The 23,556-nt window shown below is 39.2% G+C and overlaps 1 protein-coding gene and 1 non-coding gene across 2 annotated transcripts in view; both read left to right on the forward strand.

The window, feature by feature from the left end:
* Positions 1–23,556, forward strand: part of LOC126162140 (odorant receptor Or2-like) — a 38,020-nt gene that overhangs the window by 10,940 nt on the left and 3,524 nt on the right. The window contains exons 2-3 of the mRNA XM_049918439.1: positions 4,440–4,544; positions 19,912–20,067. Coding sequence (XP_049774396.1) covers positions 4,470–4,544; positions 19,912–20,067 — 231 coding nt within the window. The 5' untranslated portion in view covers positions 4,440–4,469. The remainder of the gene's footprint in view (positions 1–4,439; positions 4,545–19,911; positions 20,068–23,556) is intronic.
* Trnaa-cgc (transfer RNA alanine (anticodon CGC)) lies at positions 4,784–4,855 on the forward strand. Its single transcript has one exon. It is a non-coding gene; the product is annotated as a tRNA-Ala (tRNA).

Raw genomic sequence — 23,556 nt, forward strand, 5'->3', positions numbered from 1 at the left:
CGAAGGAAAAATATACCTAAAAACAAAGATGATGTGACTTACCAAATGAAAGTGCTGGCAGGTCGACAGACACACAAACGAACACAAACATACACACAAAATCCAAGCTTTCGCAACAAACTGTTGCCTCATCAGGAAAGAGGGAAGGAGAGGGAAAGACGAAAGGATGTGGGTTTTAAAGGAGAGGGTAAGGAGTCATTCCAGTCCCGGGAGCGGAAAGACTTACCTTAGGGGGAAAAAAGGACGGGTATACACTCGCACACACACACATATCCATCCACACATATACAGACACAAGCAGACATATTTAAAAACAAAGAGTTTGGGCAGAGATGTCAGTCGAGGCAGAAGTGCAGAGGCAAAGATGTTGATGAATGACAGGTGAGGTATGAGTGGCGGAAATTTGAAATTAGCGGAGATTGAGGCCTGGTGGATAACGGGAAGAGAGGATATATTGAAGAGCAAGTTCCCATCTCCGGAGTTCGGATAGGTTGGTGTTAGTAGGAAGTATCCAGATAACCCGGACGGTGTAACACTGCGCCAAGATGTGCTGGTCGTGCACCAAGGCATGTTTAGCCACAGGGTGATCCTCATTACCAACAAACACTGTCTGCCTGTGTCCATTCATGCGAATGGACAGTTTGTTGCTGGTCATTCCCACATAGAATGCATCACAGTGTAGGCAGGTCAGTTGGTAGATCACGTGGGTGCTTTCACACGTGGCTCTGCCTTTGATTGTGTACACCTTCCGGGTTACAGGACTGGAGTAGGTGGTGGTGGGAGGGTGCATGGGACAGGTTTTACACCGGGGGCGGTTACAAGGGTAGGAGCCAGAGGGTAGGGAAGGTGGTTTGGGGATTTCATAGGGATGAACTAAGAGGTTACGAAGGTTAGGTGGACGGCGGAAAGACACTCTTGGTGGAGTGGGGAGGATTTCATGAAGGATGGATCTCATTTCAGGGCAGGATTTGAGGAAGTCGTATCCCTGCTGGAGAGCCACATTCAGAATCTGATCCAGTCCCGGAAAGTATCCTGTCACAAGTGGGGCACTTTTGTGGTTCTTCTGTGAGAGGTTCTGGGTTTGAGAGGATGAGGAAGTGGCTCTGGTTATTTGCTTCTGTACCAGGTCGGGAGGGTAGTTGCGGGATGCGAAAGCTGTTGTCAGGTTGTTGGTGTAATGCTTCAGGGATTCTGGACTGGAGCAGATTCGTTTGCCACGAAGACCTAGGCTGTAGGGAAGGGACCGTTTGATGTGGAATGGGTGGCAGCTGTCGTAATGGAGGTACTGTTGCTTGTTGGTGGGTTTGATGTGGACGGACGTGTGAAGCTGGCCATTGGACAGGTGAAGGTCAACATCAAGGAAAGTGGCATGGGATTTGGAGTAGGACCAGGTGAATCTGATGGAACCAAAGGAGTTGAGGTTGGAGAGGAAATTCTGGAGTTCTTCTTCACTGTGAGTCCAGATCATGAAGATGTCATCAATAAATCTGTACCAAACTTTGGGTTGGCAGGCCTGGGTAACCAAGAAGGCTTCCTCTAAGCGACCCATGAATAGGTTGGCGTACGAGGGGGCCATCCTGGTACCCATGGCTGTTCCCTTTAATTGTTGGTATGTCTGGTTTTCAAAAGTGAAGAAGTTGTGGGTCAGGATGAAGCTGGCTAAGGTAATGAGGAAAGATGTTTTAGGTAGGGTGGCAGGTGATCGGCGTGAAAGGAAGTGCTCCATCGCAGCGAGGCCCTGCACGTGCGGGATATTTGTGTATAAGGAAGTGGCATCAATGGTTACAAGGATGGTTTCTGGGGGTAACGGATTGGGTAAGGATTCCAGGCGTTCGAGAAAGTGGTTGGTGTCTTTGATGAAGGATGGGAGACTGCATGTAATGGGTTGAAGGTGTTGATCTACGTAGGCAGAGATACGTTCTGTAACAAGATCAACACCTTCAACCCATTACATGCAGTCTCCCATCCTTCATCAAAGACACCAACCACTTTCTCGAACGCCTGGAATCCTTACCCAATCCGTTACCCCCAGAAACCATCCTTGTAACCATTGATGCCACTTCCTTATACACAAATATCCCGCACGTGCAGGGCCTCGCTGCGATGGAGCACTTCCTTTCACGCCGATCACCTGCCACCCTACCTAAAACATCTTTCCTCATTACCTTAGCCAGCTTCATCCTGACCCACAACTTCTTCACTTTTGAAAACCAGACATACCAACAATTAAAGGGAACAGCCATGGGTACCAGGATGGCCCCCTCGTACGCCAACCTATTCATGGGTCGCTTAGAGGAAGCCTTCTTGGTTACCCAGGCCTGCCAACCCAAAGTTTGGTACAGATTTATTGATGACATCTTCATGATCTGGACTCACAGTGAAGAAGAACTCCAGAATTTCCTCTCCAACCTCAACTCCTTTGGTTCCATCAGATTCACCTGGTCCTACTCCAAATCCCATGCCACTTTCCTTGATGTTGACCTTCACCTGTCCAATGGCCAGCTTCACACGTCCGTCCACATCAAACCCACCAACAAGCAACAGTACCTCCATTACGACAGCTGCCACCCATTCCACATCAAACGGTCCCTTCCCTACAGCCTAGGTCTTCGTGGCAAACGAATCTGCTCCAGTCCAGAATCCCTGAAGCATTACACCAACAACCTGACAACAGCTTTCGCATCCCGCAACTACCCTCCCGACCTGGTACAGAAGCAAATAACCAGAGCCACTTCCTCATCCTCTCAAACCCAGAACCTCTCACAGAAGAACCACAAAAGTGCCCCACTTGTGACAGGATACTTTCCGGGACTGGATCAGATTCTGAATGTGGCTCTCCAGCAGGGATACGACTTCCTCAAATCCTGCCCTGAAATGAGATCCATCCTTCATGAAATCCTCCCCACTCCACCAAGAGTGTCTTTCCGCCGTCCACCTAACCTTCGTAACCTCTTAGTTCATCCCTATGAAATCCCCAAACCACCTTCCCTACCCTCTGGCTCCTACCCTTGTAACCGCCCCCGGTGTAAAACCTGTCCCATGCACCCTCCCACCACCACCTACTCCAGTCCTGTAACCCGGAAGGTGTACACAATCAAAGGCAGAGCCACGTGTGAAAGCACCCACGTGATCTACCAACTGACCTGCCTACACTGTGATGCATTCTATGTGGGAATGACCAGCAACAAACTGTCCATTCGCATGAATGGACACAGGCAGACAGTGTTTGTTGGTAATGAGGATCACTCTGTGGCTAAACATGCCTTGGTGCACGACCAGCACATCTTGGCGCAGTGTTACACCGTCCGGGTTATCTGGATACTTCCTACTAACACCAACCTATCCGAACTCCGGAGATGGGAACTTGCTCTTCAATATATCCTCTCTTCCCGTTATCCACCAGGCCTCAATCTCCGCTAATTTCAAATTTCCGCCACTCACACCTCACCTGTCATTCATCAACATCTTTGCCTCTGCACTTCTGCCTCGACTGACATCTCTGCCCAAACTCTTTGTTTTTAAATATGTCTGCTTGTGTCTGTATATGTGTGGATGGATATGTGTGTGTGTGCGAGTGTATACCCGTCCTTTTTTCCCCCTAAGGTAAGTCTTTCCGCTCCCGGGACTGGAATGACTCCTTACCCTCTCCCTTAAAACCCACATCCTTTCGTCTTTCCCTCTCCTTCCCTCTTTCCTGATGAGGCAACAGTTTGTTGCGAAAGCTTGGATTTTGTGTGTATGTTTGTGTTCGTTTGTGTGTCTGTAGACCTGCCAGCACTTTCATTTGGTAAGTCACATCATCTTTGTTTTTAGGTATAATTTATACTAACATTGATTTAACCTGTGTGAATATACTTAAGAATATTATAATCACTGTTATAGCTTCTATTACACTTTAGAAGTGTAGTGTGAAGTTCAGAGTACCCCGTGCAGCCTTAGAGAAAGTATCCAGATCACTAAACTGTGGCAAAGAGGAGGAGGAAACTATTTGAATTTCCTTCATTTTGCTATTTGTCTTTAGTTCTGGAAAATATTACAAATGTAAGAACCTTTGAAAGTTTGTTTGAAAACCAACTACAATAATACTTACATAATGTACATTCAAAACATCAAATAGGAAACAGTGCAAACTGACAATGAAGTCATGAAAGCAGTCAAGAAATTTCTGTACTTTGAGCAGTTCAAGGCAGCGAATGGAAAAGTGAATGAAGCAACTAGCATACTGTGTTAAATGTCCAGTTTTACTTTTGTTTCACACACGAACAACTGAAAAGACTAGTTAGAAGAGGGTTGTTCTGCTCCTATATTCCTTGTGTGTCTTTCAGCTTTGTTTCTACACTCTCTCTTATGTTGTTACTATGAATAGTCCATATTTGCAATTAATGTGCTCATAATCTTTAGAACTCACTAATATTGCACTACACAATTTTGTTTTCCAGAAAGAACAACAACTTGCAAGATTTCTTAATATGATGGAATTGTTAGGTGCAGCCATATTTGAAATGGGAATGTTTTGTTACTTTGCAAATAGAGTGATGGATGAAGTAAGTAACCAAAAATATAAAATTACTAATTTTTAAGTAAACAATTAGTCTGTGTCACAAAAATTATTGGCTCTTTTATTCACTTCTGACAGAGGGTGAAAGCATGTGTAGAATGATCACAAACTCCACTGACAAAATTCTGGAATTTGTTCAGGCATATTTCTGAATATTTTGGTGTATTGGACATCCCGTCTCCAGTGGCTTATTGTACAGTAATGGAATTTCGTTTGATTTCACCGAGCGAGGTGGTGCAGTGGTTAGCACACTGGACTCGCATTCGGGAGGCGACGGTTCAATCCCGTCTCCGGCCATCCTGATTTAGGTTTTCCGTGATTTCCCTAAATCGCTTCAGGCAAATGCCGGGATGGTTCCTTTGAAAGGGCACGGCCGATTTCCTCCCCATCCTTTCCTCACCCGAGCTTGCGCTCCGTCTCTAATGACCTCGTTGTCGACGGGACGTTAAACACTAATCTCCTCCTCCTCCTCCTCCTCCCTCGTTTGATTTCTTACCAACATTTATCTTTGTACACATATTGTACTGACACATATGCACAGTAGTGCAAATATTCATGGTATGTGCTGTGTGTATTGTTTGCAAACAAAATTGCTCCATTTTCTCACAGCACTTGCTGTTGACAATAGTAGTGCCAACTTTACCCTTTGCTCTCAAGTTTGCATTCAGTATTATCTGGTTCTGTTTTGCATTCGTTTTTGTAGCAGCATTAGTTATATGTTTAACAGAGATACACAGCAATATGGATTAAAAATAAATAAAGATAACTGTGAAGTAACGGTATTTGGAAGAGACAAAGGGATCAACAGAGATATTACTTTGAATAGAGAACTCCTTAAAGTTGTAGACAGTTTCACTTATTTAGGTAGTGAAATATCTAGTGATGGAAGAATAACCAATGAAATTAATAGGAGGTTACAGAAGGGAGGCAATTTCTACCAAACAATAAAGCATCTGATTTGGAATGTAGGAAGTTTCAAAAAAAGCAAATCTCCTTATGTATAAGAGTTATTACTTCCCTATTGTCACCTGTGGAGGAGAAACATGGACAATGATAGAAAGGGACTGGAACAGACTGCAAGCAGGGGAAATGAAATTCCTCAGAGGAGTTAAGGGAAAAACAAGAAGGGACAGAGTAAAGAATGTAGATATTAGAAAGGACCTTAAACAAGAAAGTGTGAGAGAAGAAATTGAAAAAAAAAAGAGATTAACATGGTACGGGCAGGTTAAGAGGATGCGTGGGCAGAGACTTCCCAAATTTATGATATAACTAAAGATGGATGAAAAAAGACCTAGAGGGCACCCAAGAACATGGCGGAAAATGGGAGTGAGAATATCTTTGGAAAGGGAGGTGTGACCTGGCAGCAAGTGGAGGAAGAAATGTGGTGGGAGAACCAAGCCAAATGGAGAGGACTCGTCAGCACCCAGACCCGGCAGTAGCTGGAGCGGGATACAGATACAACAACAAAACCAACGACACTGCAATATGGATAGGTTTACTGATAAAGCTTTGGCCAATATGCATCTCGTATATAGGTTCATTGAATGTGTCTTAAGATTGGCATGATGGTGCTTAAGCGAGCTGTTGCCACAGTGATGGCAACCACATTACAACACTTTTGCATCTGCAGCTTTTGCAGCTCTTTACCAATAAAGCTATACCAAATCTTTGTACCATTGGAAAGTAGAAAGAACACTGCTGGAGAAAGAAACCTGAGGCAGAACCAAGCATTATTTAATGCAGGCTTGAGGATGAATAGTTACGTTTGTGTTGCTGTTGTCAACAACAATTATCTTGAGTGACCTAAGCAAGTTTGGAAACAAACAGGACTCACAGTGCATGCTGTCAACATTTGCACTGTTGATCTGATATTTTCAGTGCAATACAGATATCTATGAACAGTGGACCTTGCCAAGGTGGGGTGACTTGCAGGTCTCTACGATAAAGATAGCCACATCGTAGGTACAACCGCATCAGATGGTTATCGGTGGAGAGATCAGACAAAAATATGTTTCATACCATTAGTCAATGCGACTTTGCTGTGCTGGTAATGTGAACAATGAAAACCAGGGGAAACTACAACTGCTATTTTCCTTGAGGACAGGCAGCTACACTGTATGGTTTAATGATGATGGTGTTTCTCTGTGTAGAATATTCCAGTGGGAAAATAGTCCTCCATTTGGATCTTGGGACAGGCACTACTGCTATGTATGTGGAAGAAATCTGCAGGCAGCAGAAGGATTCAAATAGATTACATAATCATAAGACTGAGAGTTCAAAACCAGATTTTAGACCTCAAAGATCTACATTGGAAGATGTCAATGGTCATTAGAGTTCTGATTTATGTGCACTATAGAGTATGAATATATGCATGTATCAAAGCACTAAAAAATCTCATACACATGCTTACCAGCCTTAAAATATGCATAAAAAATAAAATACATTATTTCAACTTTCTCACATTTATTAATCTGAATGCAGTAATCAAACTGTAAATTTATTCTTAAACTCAGTCATTCATCATCATCATCATCATCATCATCATTTAAGACTGATTATACCTTTCAGCGTTCAGTCTGGAGCATAGCCCCCCTTATACAGTTCCTCCATGATCCCCTATTCAGTGCTAACATTGGTGCCTCTTCTGATGTTAAACCTATTACTTCAAAATAATTCTTAACCGAATCCAGGTACCTTCTCCTCGGTCTGCCCTGACTCCTCCTACCCTCTACTGCTGAATCCATGAGTCTCTTGGGTAACCTTGCTTCTCCCATGCGTGTAACATGACCCCACCATCTAAGCCTGTTCGCCCTGACTGCTACATCTATAGAGTTCATTCCCAGTTTTTCTTTGATTTCCTCATTGTGGACACCCTCCTGCCATTGTTCCCATCTACTAGTACCTGCAATCATCCTAGCTACTTTCATATCCGTAACCTCAACCTTGTTGATAAGGTAACCTGAATCCACCCAGCTTTCGCTCCCATACAACAAAGTTGGTCGAAAGATTGAATGGTGCACAGATAACTTAGTCTTGGTACTGACTTCCTTCTTACAGAAGAGAGTAGATCGTAGCTGAGTGCTCACTGCATTAGCTTTGCTACACCTCGCTTCCAGTTCTTTCACTATGTTGCCATCCTGTGAGAATATGCATCCTAAGTACTTGAAACTGTCCCACCTGTTCTAACTTTGTTCCTCCTATTTGGCACTCAATCCGTTTATATTTCTTTCCCACTGACATTACTTTCGTTTTGGAGATGCTAATCTTCATACCATAGTCCTTACATTTCTGATCTAGCTCTGAAATATTACTTTGCAAACTTTCAATCGAATCTGCCATCACAACTATGTCATCCGCATATGCAAGACTGCTTATTTTGTGTTCACATATCTTAATCTCACCCAGCCAGTCTATTGTTTTCAACTTATGATCCATAAATAATATGAACAACAGTGGAGACAGGTTGCAGCCTTGTCTTACCCCTGAAACTACTCTGAACCATGAACTCAATTTACCGTCAACTCTAACTGCTGCCTGACTATCCATGTAAAGACCTTTAATTGCTTGCAAAAGTTTGCCTCCTATTCCATAATCTTGTAGAACAGACAGTAACTTCCTCCTAGGAACCCAGTCATATGCCTTTTCTAGATCTATAAAGCATAGATACAATTCCCTGTTCCACTCATAACACTTCTCCATTATTTGCCGTAAGCTAAAGATCTGGTCCTGACAACCTCTAAGATGCCTAAACCCACACTGATTTTCATCCAATTGGTCCTCAACTAATACTCGCACTTTCCTTTCAACAATACCTGAGAAGATTTTACCCACAATGCTGATTAAAGAGATACCTCTGTAGTTGTTACAATCTTTTCTGTTTCTATGTTTAAAGATTGGTGTGATTACTGCTTTTGTCCAGTCTGATGGAACCTGTCCCGACTCCCAGGCCATTTCAATTATCCTGTGTAGCCATTTAAGACCTGACATTCCAATGTATTTGATGAGTCCAACTTAATTTCACCCACCCCAGCCGCTTTATTGCACTGCAATCTATTGACCATTTTTTCCACTTCCTCAAATGTGATCCTATTTCCATCATCATTCCTATCCCATTATACCTCGAAATCTGAAACATTACTGATCGCATTTTCACCTACATTGAGCAACTCTTCAAAATATTCCCTCCATCTGCCCAAGGCATCCACAGGATTCACCAGCAGTTTTCCTGACCTGTCCAAAATACTTGTCATTTCCTTCTTACCTCCCTTTCTTCTAAATGATCACTATAATACAGAGCTACTTCAGTGCATGTTCTCCAGCTTGTGATGATTGGCTCTGGGGGTAAATGAGTATCTTGCACCGTACCAGTAAATAATTTCACTCTTGCTGGCACCTTCACAAAAACTTTTTTTCACAAAAAAATTAAGGCTTTTTCTTCTAGAAAATTTGCTCAAATTTCCTATGTCAGCCAATGAAGACATTGTGTGAAACAAGTCCTATGAAGTACTGTAGGATAAAATACCTGCAAAGCTTTAGCAGCTTTCTCATGTGTGCTGCTGTAAATATCACCAAGAATTTTTCTTCGCTTTCGGTAGCAGTACACAAAATGCACAATGCATCACAAACAACCCTAGCTATCATTGAACTGTTTCTTTCTTCCAGTACTCTGGAGGCAATGGGATAGGTTAAATCTGGTTCATATTCTGTCATTTTTCACAAGATGATGCTGGCAGTACATCTCCCACATGAGTCTGTTGTTTCATCTACAGATCACCAAAAGTTTGAGTCACTGTTGATTTCTTGTATTACCTGAAAAGAATTATTTTATTGAAAATTAATATAGATCAGCGGTGTAATTTAGGGGTCTCACTTTTGGGAAAATAAGTTTACAAATTTATAAAAATTATGTTTCTTGATCATAAACTAAACCAAACCAAACTCCATGGCACTACAGGCCACATATAATTTTATGTTTCCATTTCAGAATATTTTTGTATAATACATTTAAAAGTTTTAAATACTTTGCAAGTTTTTATCCTGCTCAAAATATAGGAAAGTGGGGGACATAAACTAATTTCATTGAATAAAAATTTAAGCTTACCTCTTCATAAACTTTGCCATGGTAGTTTTTCCTCGTTGTTGATTCATCTCACGAACTTTTTGCTTGGTGCAGATGTCTTTCGAAAAATTATCATTGCTTTGATTTCCACCCCTGTTAAAATAAAATGCTGCTGGTAAGGTAGTTTGGGTCTTGGAGGCATTTTTATTAACAGCATTTCAGTGACTTGTTTGTAAATGTTGTGTATTCTGGAATTTTTTGTCATAGGTCACCTATAACAGTGGTAAAAAAATGATGTAAGTTTATTTTAGTGAAATAAAAACAATACTCACTAACTTATTCTGAAAATAAAAAAACAAAATTTACATGTTTTTCAAACACTTGGCACAGTACTACATTTTCATCTGTTGTTAGAGTAGGATAAATCCACTGTCGAAGAAAATAAGTTTTACTGCTCTTCTCCTTCGACATTGTAATATTCTGTCTTCTCATGCTCACACTTCAGAAACAGCACATTAGTTACAAATGTAAAAGTTAACTGAATTTTACCCTTTTTAATTCTTGGATATGTTGTTATTGCAGCAGGTTGTTTTCTGTGTAACATAATACAAACCATATCGAGTTTTATGATGTGATGGCTGCATTGATCTTTAAAGATTTGTCTCACAATTACTGAATGCCCTTTAGTTTATTTGAGGCTATAGAGTGTCATATTTTTTTTGTAATACAGGGTGCCCATAAAGTCCCTTTACTACTTCAAAACGGCAGTTGTTTAAATATTTTAACAACATTTCTTTTATTGTAACCAGGGTTTATAAAAGTTTTTTTGACAGTGTTTAATAGACCTCTATATGGGCATCTTCAGTTGCACGAAGTACATCAAGATGGTACTCGATTTCTTGCCATGCTCGCTGTAGCATAGCGTCATCAATGGTGGCAGTAGCATTACGAATCCTTTGCTTCAAGTCAGCAATGTCCTGTATCTGTGTTTGATACATGATATCTTTTACATACCCCTATAAATAAAAGTCCAAGGGAGTGATGTATGGTGAACATGGTGGCCAAGGAATTGACCCATCCCTCCCAGTCCATCTGCCTGGAAATGTTTCATTGAGGGACCGATGAACATGCAGTACCCAATGTGGTGGTGCACCATCGTGCTGGAAAATAATAATTGGTTGTAAGTCAATCAGTTGTGGTGCTACATTTTCGGTCAGAAGGTTGAGGTAAACATCTGGAGCAATTGTTGACTTGTTGAAGAAAAATGGACCAATTATTTGGTTGCACATGATTCCACACCACACATTCAATTTTGGACTATGTTGGTGAAGCTCCCTAGTCACTTGGGGTTGTTCAGATCCACATATTCTGTGTCTGTTTAATGCCCCAGAAACATGAAAAGTTGACTTGTCACTGAAACAAACTTGCTTGAGGAATGCTTCACCCTTCGAAAGGCGTTCCAGCATGTTCAGTGCAAACTCTGTTCATTTTGGCTTGTCATTTGGCTCAAGTGTCTGTAACTGTTGCACTTTGTAAGCATACAACCTTAAGTTCTTGTGGAGTACCCTATGCACAGTTGAACATGATAGTTGCAACTGTCTGGCAGCAGTGTGGATGGACTTCGTAGGTGAACGAGTAAAGACATTTAAAACGCCATCGATGTTTTCCTGGGATGTTCTTGGTCGCCCGCTCCTCCCTTATCCAACACTGTCTCTGTCTCCTCAAATATTTTGTGCCCTACATGGATTGAAGGGGTCAATGGAGGATCTCTTCCATACTTCGTTCTGAAGTTTCATTGAGTCTGAACATCCGATTTTGTCTCAATAAACCAAGACACACATTGTGCCTTCTCTTGGGGAGTTGCCATTTTATAGAGGTTCAGTTCCTTCCATCAACAGAGTATCTGAAGCATAGTAAACAGTGATTACAGTGAAAGAAATTTTGTTAAAATATTTCAACAACTGCCATTGTAATAAAATTTTGAAGTTGTAAAGGGACTTTTTCGACACTCTGTATACCAGGAACCGCTCATTGTTGATAGCTATATTCTCATTTTTTGGCACCCTTTATGGATTTATAAACGTGATTGATAACAATCCTTTTACACAAATAGAGCAATAAAAGAGTAATTTGCTCAGGTCTGTCTCTTCTTCTTCATCTTAAAGTCTCATGGTGAAATATTTGTACTTCAAGAATCTTTGCTTAAAAAGTAAAATATATGCATAAACATCCACAAATTAGTTAAATATAATAATAATTCTACATGTGTTGACATTCACTAACATGCAAATATGCAAAAATCCACTCATAATTCATGAACTGCAGATTAAAATGGAAGAAACTGCAGAAAGGCGGGAAATTTGATTTGATTTTTTATTGGTCCAGTTTTATCATACAGCACAAACTGTACAATTGATATTGGACAGCTCAAAGATAAGTTACAATAATACATAGTATTAGCAAAATTGCAATAGCCACCAGAAAGATTGCGGGAGGCGCACATTGGCACAGCGCGTCACGGACGGTAGTTGCCGCAAGTAGAGTCCCGTCCACCAGAGGGCACGTGACAATTCGGAAGCGACCTCTGCCGGCATAACAACAACAACAACAACAACAACAACTCCGGCAGCACGGGCCATGCCCAGTCAGTTAACATCGGGCATGCCTAGGACACAGTCCCGGTCTACGCTAAGTGAAGTGCGACGTAAACGTGAACAGTGTTACTACAAAAATAGTAGGCAGATTAAAAATACGTACCTATTACAATTAATTTTGTTACATATTCAGAAATTCTCTGACATAATAGAAACAGTGCTTTATTAGAAATGCCTTTAGTTTAGCTTTAAATATTGGATGAGTAGCATTTTTTATTTCCTCTGGTATCTTATTGTGTAGTATTACACGAATGTTAATTACGCTCCTCTGATAAGTGGTTGTTCTGTGATATTTTTTCTGTATATTTGATTTCCCTCTGGTACTATAGTTGGGTACATTTTTGTTCTGTAGCAGTTTGCTTGTTTTCAGGAGGTAGTCCCTAGTGAACAAGATAGTTCCATAAATGAATAAACTTGGAACATTTAGAACACCAAGTTCAGCAAAATAGGATTTACAGGACTCCATTTTTTTAAGGCCACAAATTATTCTTAGAACTCTTTTTTGCATTCTAAAAACCTTTACACTGTGAGTTGAGTATCCCCAGAAAACGGTCCCATATCGGACTAGTGAGTGGAACTGTGCATAGTATGTCTGCAGTACTGTTGTTTTGCTTGTTGTAGCCTTTACGATTCTTAGGCCATAGCACACAGATGGTAGTTTTCTAGACAAGTTATTTATATGTGTGTCCCACTTTAAGTCTTGCTGAACCCATAGACCCAAAAATTTTGTGACACACACATTTTCTAGGGGATCATTTTTTAATTGTGCTTGAATAGACATTTGATTAGTTGGAGGAATTAAATGAAAATTGACACACATTGTTTTTTCAGTATTTATAATGAGTTTGTTTTCTGTGAACCGCTCAGAACTTTCTGCTGTGGACTGCAAAGTTTCTGGATTGGATCCAGTGAGCAATATGCTGGTGTTATCGGCAAACAGGATAGTTTTTGTGGGACTCATATATTCAACTAAGTCGTCCACATAAATCAAGAAGAGTAGTGGACCTAAGAATGAGCTCTGCAGTACACCATATTTTATTGGTAATTCACTAGAAAGAAAGGAGTTGTTTCTTGTTTTATTCATTTTGTTGAATTCTTTCAAATTTTTCGAGCAGAATGTTATGGTCCAGGACATCAAAGGCTTTTGATAGATCTAGAAAAATACCTGCAGATAATTTATGTTGATCAAGGGATTTTAAAATGCAGTCTAAGAATTCAAAAATTGCTGTCTGTGTAGATCTAGACTTTCTAAAACCATGTTGTTGTACTGTAAGAGGTGCATATTTATTTATGAAACTTAAAAGCCTGTCATAGAAGAGTTTTTCTAGAATTTTTGAGAAGGAACTTAACTGTGACACATGTCGGTAGTTTGATATTTTTTCAAAATAACCTTTTTTTAGCAGTGGTGAAACTTTTACTATTTTAAAAATATCTGGAAATACACCAGTTTTTAAAGAGAGGTTGAAAATTTTTGCCAAGCTGTTTGCGATGTGGTGAGCACATGCTTTTAATGTGAAATCAGGTACTTCATCAAGACCACTTGACATTTTATTGCTTAATGATTTAATTTTACTTATAATTTCATTGGGGTTTGTTTCATAAACATACATAGAAGCAGTCGAGATTACTGACTTGCTGGAGAAACTTGGGACAGGTCCTTGACAGTGTACATGAATGAGGTCTTCAGCTAGTGAAGTGAAGTACTCATTGAATTTTTCCACAAGTGAATTTGGGTCTGTGACTTTTGAGCCTTCTAGTGTTAATGATACATTCTTTTTCTTTGGAGCTGAACTACAATTTTCTTTCTTTATAACTCCCCATATGGATCTCATTTTGTTAGATGAGTTTCTTATCAAATTGTCATTCCCCATAATTTTTGCCTCTTTGACTACTCTACCATAGATTCTTTTGTAGGCTTTTTAATAATCTGCTAATTCTTGGTTTACTCTATATTTCTTACAACAGTACTGCAGAAATCTGTTTCTCTCACTGGAAATTTTTATGCCTTTAGTTACCCATTGCTTATTATTGTGAAAGAACCAGAGATTGTGGAGTGTTTCAAAAATAGTATTAGGCAACAAGTGACTGTAACAGAAATGGAATAGAAGACAACTGGATAAGATTGAGAGGTGAAGTTAAGACAGTAGAGGATCAAATTAGCAGAAAGACAAGATCCAGTAGAAATCTGTGGTTAATACAAGTGATATTGAATTTAATTGAAAAAAAAAACAGAAAATATAAAATTGCAGCAAATGAAGCAGGCAATTGGGAATACAGACATCTAAAAAATTAGGAATGGCTGAACAGTAAACACAAAATTGCAGAAACATACGGGAAGTAGATGCCATCTGTAGGAAAATTAAAGAGGCTGTTAGAGGAAAGAGAAGAGTGTGTATGAATAGGAAGAGCTCTGGTGGTAAGCCCATACCAAGCACAGACTGGAAGGCTAAAAGGTGAAAGTACAGTCTATACAAGGGAAACAGATTTGAAGACAATGTTATAGAAAGAAAAAGAGGAAGCAAATAAAGATGAAGTTGTAATGTTTTCTGATGGCACAAGTATACTAATTGAGGATCGAAACTCAACTTTAGCAGAGAGAGCTCAGATGAAAGCTGAAGTCACCTATAAATGGTTCACAGCTAACAGGTGAAGTCTTAATCTCACAAAGACTAAGAAATACAGTATTATGCTATTTCAGACCAGTAGTAATGACCTATTAGCACCAGAAGTAGACATCAATGGTCTTATGCTGAATGATCCATAGTGTAAAAAATTCCTGTGTGCCAACTGGATAACAAGTTAAAATAGAGTCAACACATAGATAAACTACCAAGATGCTGAGTTTACTGTGTCATGTTCTCAAATAATTTCTCACTGTGTTGACATACAGAAAAAAGTGTTGGCTTATTTTGCATATTTTCAATCTTTGTCCTGTTGAATTACATTCTATGCCAGTGCACCTAAAATAAATAGTGTTCATTCAGAAGAAGTGAGCAGTAAAAATATTGTGTGAAGCAGGTAATTATATATCTTGCAGAAACTTTTTTAAGAATATTTAAGGATTCTTACACTCACTTCCCAATAGATCTATTCCTTAATGCTTTTCATTGCTGGTAATAAAAATCAGTTTCAATTGGTCTGTGATTTGCACATTAAAAGACACAAAAATAATTTTCATGTAGACTGCCTTCTTATCTAGGATTCAGAATGGAGTTATGTGCACTGGTGGAAAGAGATTCAACAAGCTCCTGTATAACAAAAAGTAATAAATGAAGAATTCCTACCAGTTAAAAAGAAAATTCAAAACATATCTCATTAACCAGTCTTTCTACAAATTATCTGAATACCTAGACTCAGGGATTGAAATGTTCTGTTAATTACATGGCAGTAGTGTTTATTGTAAACCTGAATAACAAGTAGCAATGTGCTGTTGGAGGGTGAATGGGATTCATTTTCTTGGACAAATACCATTGTAATCAAGTAATACTAAGCCAACAATATCAGGTAAATAGCAGTTGTATAGTAGAACTCAGGAGGCAGCAGTTTTTTTTCAAAGTAGCAGTTCTCTCTAACTTACTTGATTAAATGTAGCTGTCATAATCATAAGTAGTGTTATGCAGTATAGCAATAGTTTTCTATTACTGCAATGTATGTCATTATTTTGTCTTATGTCAATACACAGGGTGAAGAAAAGGTGCCATACTTTGTGATCCGCATGTGATTCCAGACCCCAAATCAAGACTAAAGTGTATCTAGAAAAACCAGGTTACAGGCATAAACGACCACTCTGTTATGTCCATGGCACAAAGCCACCAGACATTGGGTACAGTAACATCATCTGTGTTCAATGAGGTTCAAAAAACACATTAGGTACACTACACTAGATTGCACATTATGCTGCATGCAATAATTCCGTTCTGTATATTTGATATCCATGCTTATCTTCACAGAGCCAATACATACATGTACAAGCAGCATTCACTGTAGAGAAGATGTTAAAAATTCCCGACCCATAGGTTTATGCCAAAGTATGCCTGGAAGGGTGACAAGTGGGTTGTGTTTCGACCAATATTGGCTGTTGTGGCGGTTGAAAACATCTTCATGAGTGAAGCTAAGTGTGTCAATCCATATCACATTGTTTATAAGTATTGTTCTTTTCCATTTGGTCCAAAAGCATTCACAAAACTCTACTCATTGAATGAGGTCTTTTGGCCACTTGTGTTGGGTTAACGTGTAATGATATGGATGTAGTTCCTCGCTGTGAAATCCTTCAACAACCAGTCTTCGAGATATCTGGAACTGCCTTGCAGTATCACAAGTACTTCACAGAGGTGACTGGTGAACACTTTCAAGAATCATGTCCTCTTTTTGTGGAGTACATTTAGTCCATGGATGACCCCTGTCCTTTACTTGTGGACGAAGATTACCAGGTGGTGAAATATATTCTCTTCAGGATGGCACCTTTTTGAGGGTTCTGTCCAGTGTATAAACAAGCAACAGCAACAGCTTGGTTATTGGATACTCCAAGCACCAAAAGCTAACAACATATTCGTCGTTTTTGTACTCTATTAGGAAGCCACCCTCCATGAACTTGACTTGACCAATTATGATTGTGCACTGGGTGGTTAATGGACATGTGCATACAGTGTAATGAATCCTGATGTTATGTGATGGGCTATTGTCATGTGACAAAATGGTATCTTGCTTGCAATTGACAATAAGTAGGGAATATATGTCCAAAAAATAAGAAAGGAATCTGACAAGGATTTCAACCAAAGCTCCATGGTGGATGTAAGTTTGATGTTTCAGCAGTCTACTTAGTGAGCTATGATGGCTGGTATGGTAGTGTGATGTGATACACATTCTGATGTGCTGCATGATGCAGTGTTGCCGGGTCCTCATTTTCAAACGTGTTTTCAATCTGATTTTACTAGATAAACTTTTGTGTTGAATCTCAATGAAAAATCGCTTGCTGACCTTCAAGTGTGGCATTTTTTCTTTGCCATGAATACCTTGATTAGTACCACCTCGCTGGAGATTATCCTTCTTGATGTGATCTACAGAACCTGATTAATTGATTGATTGATTAAGTAATGAAATGGCTGATGTTATGCTGCAAGAAGAAATTGACAGAGCACTCAAAGACTGAAAGTAAAACGAGGCCCTTGGAATATATGATGTTCCTACAGAGTAACTGAGGTTCATGGGAGAGCCAGTCATTACAAAACTATTCCACCTGACATGCAAGATTTGTGAGACAGACGAAATACCCATAGACTTCAGGAAGATCTGATCTTGAGGAACATTGATTGGGGTTCCAAAGAAATGTAGAATACATGAGGTCATACTGACCTTGCGATTTATCTTAGAAGATAGGTTAAAGAAAGGTGAACGTATATTTTCAGCATTAGTGAATAAAGAAAACTTTTGACAATGTTAATGGAAATACATTCTGAAATTCTGACTGTAGGAGGGTTAAAATACAACTTTAACAGAATCCAGATAGCAGATATAGGAGTCGAAGGGTGTGAAATGGAAGCAATAGTTGAGCAGCAGGTGAGACAAGGTTGTAGCCTCTCTCCAGTGTTATCCAGTCTGTACACTGAAGAAGCATTTAAGGAAACCAAGGAGGAATTTTAAAAGAGAATTGAAGCTCAGTGAGAAAAAAACTTTGCTGAAGACACTGTAATGCTGTCAGAGGCAGTAAAAGACTTGCAAGAGCAGTTAAATGGATAGTGTCCTGAAAAGAGGTTGTAAGATAAACATCATCAAAAGTAGAACAAGGATAGGGGAATGTAGTTGAATTAAATCATGTGTGTTGACAGAATTAGATTAGGAAATGAGACATTAAAAGCAGTCAGTGAGTTTAGTTATTTGGGCAGCAAAATAACTGATGACAGTTGAAGTAGTGAGGATGTAAAATGTGGACTGGCACTAGCAACAGAGGCATGTGTGAAAAAGAGAAATGTATTGGTGTCAAATATATTTTTTGTGTCATGAAGTTTTTTCTGCAGGTATTTGTACAGATTTCAGTCAAGTGTAAGAAATAAAATATTGTCACATTTTTGTTTTTATTTATCCATACTGTCATAATAAACTGTACACTCATCCAAGCATAAGATAAACAGAGAATAGATGATTCAGTAATAGTAAAAAGGCAAGGTATCAGTATATGAAAAAATTGTCAGTTCTAAAACAGTAGAAAGTTGGTTGAGAGAAGAAGCTCCTCTCCATTACTCACTGTTGTTTGACTGGTCGCACAAAGCACACATAAGTATAAGTAATTGGCAAATGTTGTACTCTATCTTATTCTGAATAATAACTTGACGTATCCCGTGTACCATTAATGTAGTCACCTATACATTCCTCACATATGTTTTTATGCTCTGTATTTTGTGTCAGGAAGGGCAACATACATTGTTTGAAAGCAATGAGACAGATTGCGGATTGCATCTTGCTGTTTGAGCATTGTATTCTGAATAGAACCTCCATCTTCAAATATTAAGACCAGTTCAGTTTTGCTACCACTATTTAAGGTGGAAATTAAAATAAAACTTCTCACTGTCAGTCTGCTTATTGGACAGTAGTACATTCATTGGCACCCCTGATACACTCACCAATTAGTAAATGATAGCAATTTCATTTTTCTTACAGAAATTCACTTCAGTACTCAATGAGATAATTAATATTTTCAGATGTCCGGAGGTAAATCCAATACATCGTGCTACTCCATCTGTGATGTGTCTCTGTAATGGCAGTCCTTTAATTTATGCGCTGCGTACTATTGAACAGATTTATGTAACTTTATCGTTTTCATATTTGCTCACTGCTGCCTGATGAAGGATACATTACAGTAGCCTTGTACAGAGCCAAAATGTTGCCGTAAATGGTTCGGACTAGAAGAGCTTAGAAGCTTTCGAAATGGTGGTGCTACAGAAAAATACACAAGGGTATATGGTTAGATCAGATAAACAATGAATGGATACTGAATTGAACTTGGGAAAACAGTAATTTGTGGTACAACTTGACTAACAGAAAGGATGGATTGACAGGACTCATCCCAAGCCATTGAGCAATTGTCAGTATGATGATAAAAGGAAGTGTGGGAGAGTAAAAACCGTAAAGGGAGACCATGTCTTGGGGTACAATAAACTGGTTCAAATGTATGCAGGTTGCAGTAGCTATGCAGAGATGAGGAGCCTTTCAGAAAGTAGACTAGCTTGGAGAGCTGCATCAAACCAGCTGAGGGACTGAAAACCACCACCACCAATAACAACAACAACAACAGCAGCAGCACAGCAACAACACATACAAAGATAAATGTAGATAATAAAATAAAAATAATGCAGTTACTCTTTAGTGAGCCATCAGAGACCCAATGGTTCCCGGTATCAAAATACTCCGATAACATCTCTGAACAGCCTTTGAAATTTTGTTGTTGGAGATTGTGTTCCCCCTGTACGTGTATAGCACTAAGCTGATTTATTATTAATTCTGTATTCTAAATAGCCATCACTGTTAAACTGTCTCTTTCATTTTATTTTAATTAGCTTAGTTTTTTTGGGGTATCATAAATCTGATAATTGGTACGAAATTTCATTTCCAAAATTCACGTGTAAAAATTCTCGACATACCAACAGGGTATCAATGTTGGAAAGGCGGCTTATGAGTCTCAGTGGTATTATGTTTCCAAAGATTATGGAATATCAGTAAGCATAATTATGGCTCGCTGTACCCGCCCACCAAAAATAACATTTGGAAAATTTGCTGATCTTACGATGGAGAACTTCGCTTCAGTAAGTGTAATTAACTTTTTAATTCTATGTATAAAGTCACTTAATATCTGTACAGTATTGTTAGTGAATTTCCATGTTCCTAATGTCACTGTCAGGTGTCATTTGTTGTGATGCTAAGTTAAATGTTTGGCATTGTGTCTCTTGGAGAGGTATGTGAATTCTGAACTTACTATCTGTTAGTAATGACAGCAGAAGGGGAGTTATAAACCACATTACATGAATTAATGCTGAAAATGTATTTTGCCTGAAGCATAGAACTCTGATTTGTGTATAGCATAATTCTGATGTTTATGACAAATCACAGAAAATTCTATTCATCTGTTGACTGTTTTTGAGTTCACTAAAATGTTGTGAGAGGACATAATGTTAGAAAATAGTGTCACAGATTGCGCAGTGTACGGAGTGTCTCTCCTAAGAGTCATCACGCATATTTTCCATGGTGCTTTGGCAGATATTTGCTGTTTCGCTCTTGCAACATGTAGCTGGAGTCAACCCAAACAAATATCGCTCACTGCATCACCCATGTGATGCCTATTGTCATAGGAAAGCACCCCTTTGTTTCCGTTAAGAAGAGAAAAAAAAAAGAATTAAAAAAAATGTAATTTTATGTGCTCATTCATTAGAGTGGTTCAAAATTAGAATAGTGTGATATTTCTTTCATTGAAATGTGTTAACAGGGACAGTAAAACACAAAGAATAACCAGGCCATGGTGACTGCTTCGGCCTGGCAGCAGTGCTGCTGCTCAGTCACTCCTGGAGTGCTGGTTATTCTTCATGGTTTACTGGCCCTGTTAATTTATACCAATGAAACAAATATCAATCTGGGATCTCTGTATCAAATGAGATGTAATTCTGCTTTCAAAATCATTATGTTTGTAATGGGAAACAGACAATTTTTGTCGACACTGACCATTCTATAAATGACATGATGAGCTTTATTCATTTGGGCTGACTCCAGCTACCTGTTACAAAAACGAAATTGCAGATATCTCCAGAAATGGCAGAGCAATTGCACATGATGGCTCTTAGGAGAAACGCGCTGCATATGTTCCACATAATTGTGTGTGCCATAGTATTTCAGTACAGAGAGTTCTAGCTATCTACAGTACATTGAGCTCCCCTATTTAAAACCCTGCTGCCACATGCATGGTGTTCCCAGATGCTGTTGTGCATATGTTGCATGAGCACATGCATTTCTTCTGGAAGTCTGTGCCCTGTGGAGGGTGCTCTTATGAGTGCACAGACTTGCAGCAGAAGGGCATGTGCTCGAGTAACGCATGCGCGGTGGTGATTGGGTACACCATGTGTGTGCCGCCATGGTTTTAAATGGGGCAGCTCAGTGTACGGTAGCCAGTATATAACTGAAGATGGCCAGAAGACTGTGTTGAAACATTGTTTCACTAAGTTACTGACATCCTGTAGTTTGCCTGAAAATTTTAGGAACAGTCTGTACACCAGGAAAGTTTTAAATTTGACTTGTACTGGATAAGTTCAAAGAAGAAAATAATGAAGCTATTTTATTATTATTGTTATTTATTTATTTATTTATTTATGCAAAGTGAATTATTGAGCACAAGTAAAAGCAAATACGTGTTACACTGCTGTCGGAAGTTGCTAACAGTTGAATATATATGTAAGGAAATTTGATAATGTAGTGGCTAGTTGGAAAACAAGTGGACCTCCATTAGTTATGTGAAACATTCTTCATTAATTGTGCCTTTTACAAAATAGTGAACTCTTAATACAATTAACTTTTATTTAACAATAGCGTAAAGAATGTAAAGTTTCATAGTGCATGTATGGATAACAAGCAAAATAAAAACAGCACATTCAAAAGTCTAACAAAAACATGAGTTCAAAGTTTATTTACTCAGAAATACCTCTCTCTTGCTGACCTGCAACAATGACTTAGGCTATCTTGGATAATACAGCTGAAATAATGTATTTCCTTCTGTGAAAGTGAGCAATAAGGTTATTAAGCATATATGTTTTGGAGACCTTGGTACTGATACAATCAATTCCTAGTGTATTTACATTTTAGTTGTATTTTTTGGCTAATAATGCAAATAAGTTCCAGATGAGAAGCAACACAGTAATATTACAAGAGACAAAAATAATTTCCTTGGAGGTGGTTATCCATTGTCTGGAACTCAGAGGGAATTCTTTATAATTATGGTCTCAGTACCCTTAAATGAAACTGAGGGGGGTGGGGGGGGGGGCACTAATGCTTGCTGTGTCCAGAAGATTCAATAAGTTATAACTGTCTCATGCCAGGTTTTGGTTTGTTGAACCCAGGATTCCTGATGTCTTGGTCCTGACAGGGTGGGTGACTATTGAGGCAAAATAGTCATAGTAGACAACCTCTGGTGGACAGAACTCACTCACCCTTTTGTATTAGGGTTGTTGAGATATTTGAGGTTCTGCCTCAGATGACTTTAATTACTCCACCCCAATTTCTATCACCGTAAATTCTGAGCAACCACTATTGGGTGCACCTGTGAAGCTATATGTGTCACAGAGGACAAACATCTAGGATTCACCGTCTATATCATGAATTAAATCCCATAAAATGTAATGTGCACTCTTCTTCAGTAGGGTAGATGACAGTTGAGGCAAAACTGTCAGCAGCGTACCACCTATGGTGCTGCTGCCACATATCAGTCGCATTAGACTTACTGAGGCATTTGAAGCTCACTCTGAGCTGACTTGCACTTCCCTAGTTCCTTCTGAGAATACAGTAGTCCTTACTTCACAGCTTCTGATACTCCAAACAAGTTGAGTGTACCACTGAGGAAAAATAACATCCACTAATGTAGAGAGATTTAGGTAGCCCACAAAGAATCTCTTCTTTCTTTAAGCTAAACAGATTGAAAATGCTAATAACATTACTGCCCAACACTATAAATTCTGGAAAGGATATTGTTTTAAACCTCCTGATATTATGACAGTGTGCTAGTCCTGGATTTAAACCTGGATCCTTGCCTTTTGCAGGCTTTACAGCCTGTATCATCAAGTGAGGTGAAGCCTTAGTGTAACAGTAGGTGTGCCTCCTTGAACTTAAAATCCAGCCAAACGATATTGTACAAAGATGGAAGAAATGTAGAAACTGAAGCATTGATGTATGTTACATGGCTGGTATTGCCTAAAAGTAAATCTCACCCTGAGAATAGTATCCCAGCAGAGACAGTCACAGTAAATGAATAAGAATCTTTATTAGCCATTCAGTATTTTCTTATACAACGGGCTTTGTCAATAAGTTCAATGATGGCCTGTCCAATACCGATATAAAGATTACTGAAAATAGAGCGCTCATGCCATCTGTGGTTTGAAAAAAAGAGAATTCTTACAACTTTGTCAATATATATCATGTCGCTGAGTTGCTGCTACAAGGATTTAGTTGTAAGTTCTATCCAGGAGAAATGTAAAAAAATACTTGCCTTGGTCATAATGTACGACTTAACATATGGAGGGTTCTCAGTATATGCCACT

The sequence above is a fragment of the Schistocerca cancellata genome, chromosome 1 (genome assembly GCF_023864275.1).
Source record: "Schistocerca cancellata isolate TAMUIC-IGC-003103 chromosome 1, iqSchCanc2.1, whole genome shotgun sequence".
NCBI lineage: Eukaryota > Metazoa > Arthropoda > Insecta > Orthoptera > Acrididae > Schistocerca > Schistocerca cancellata.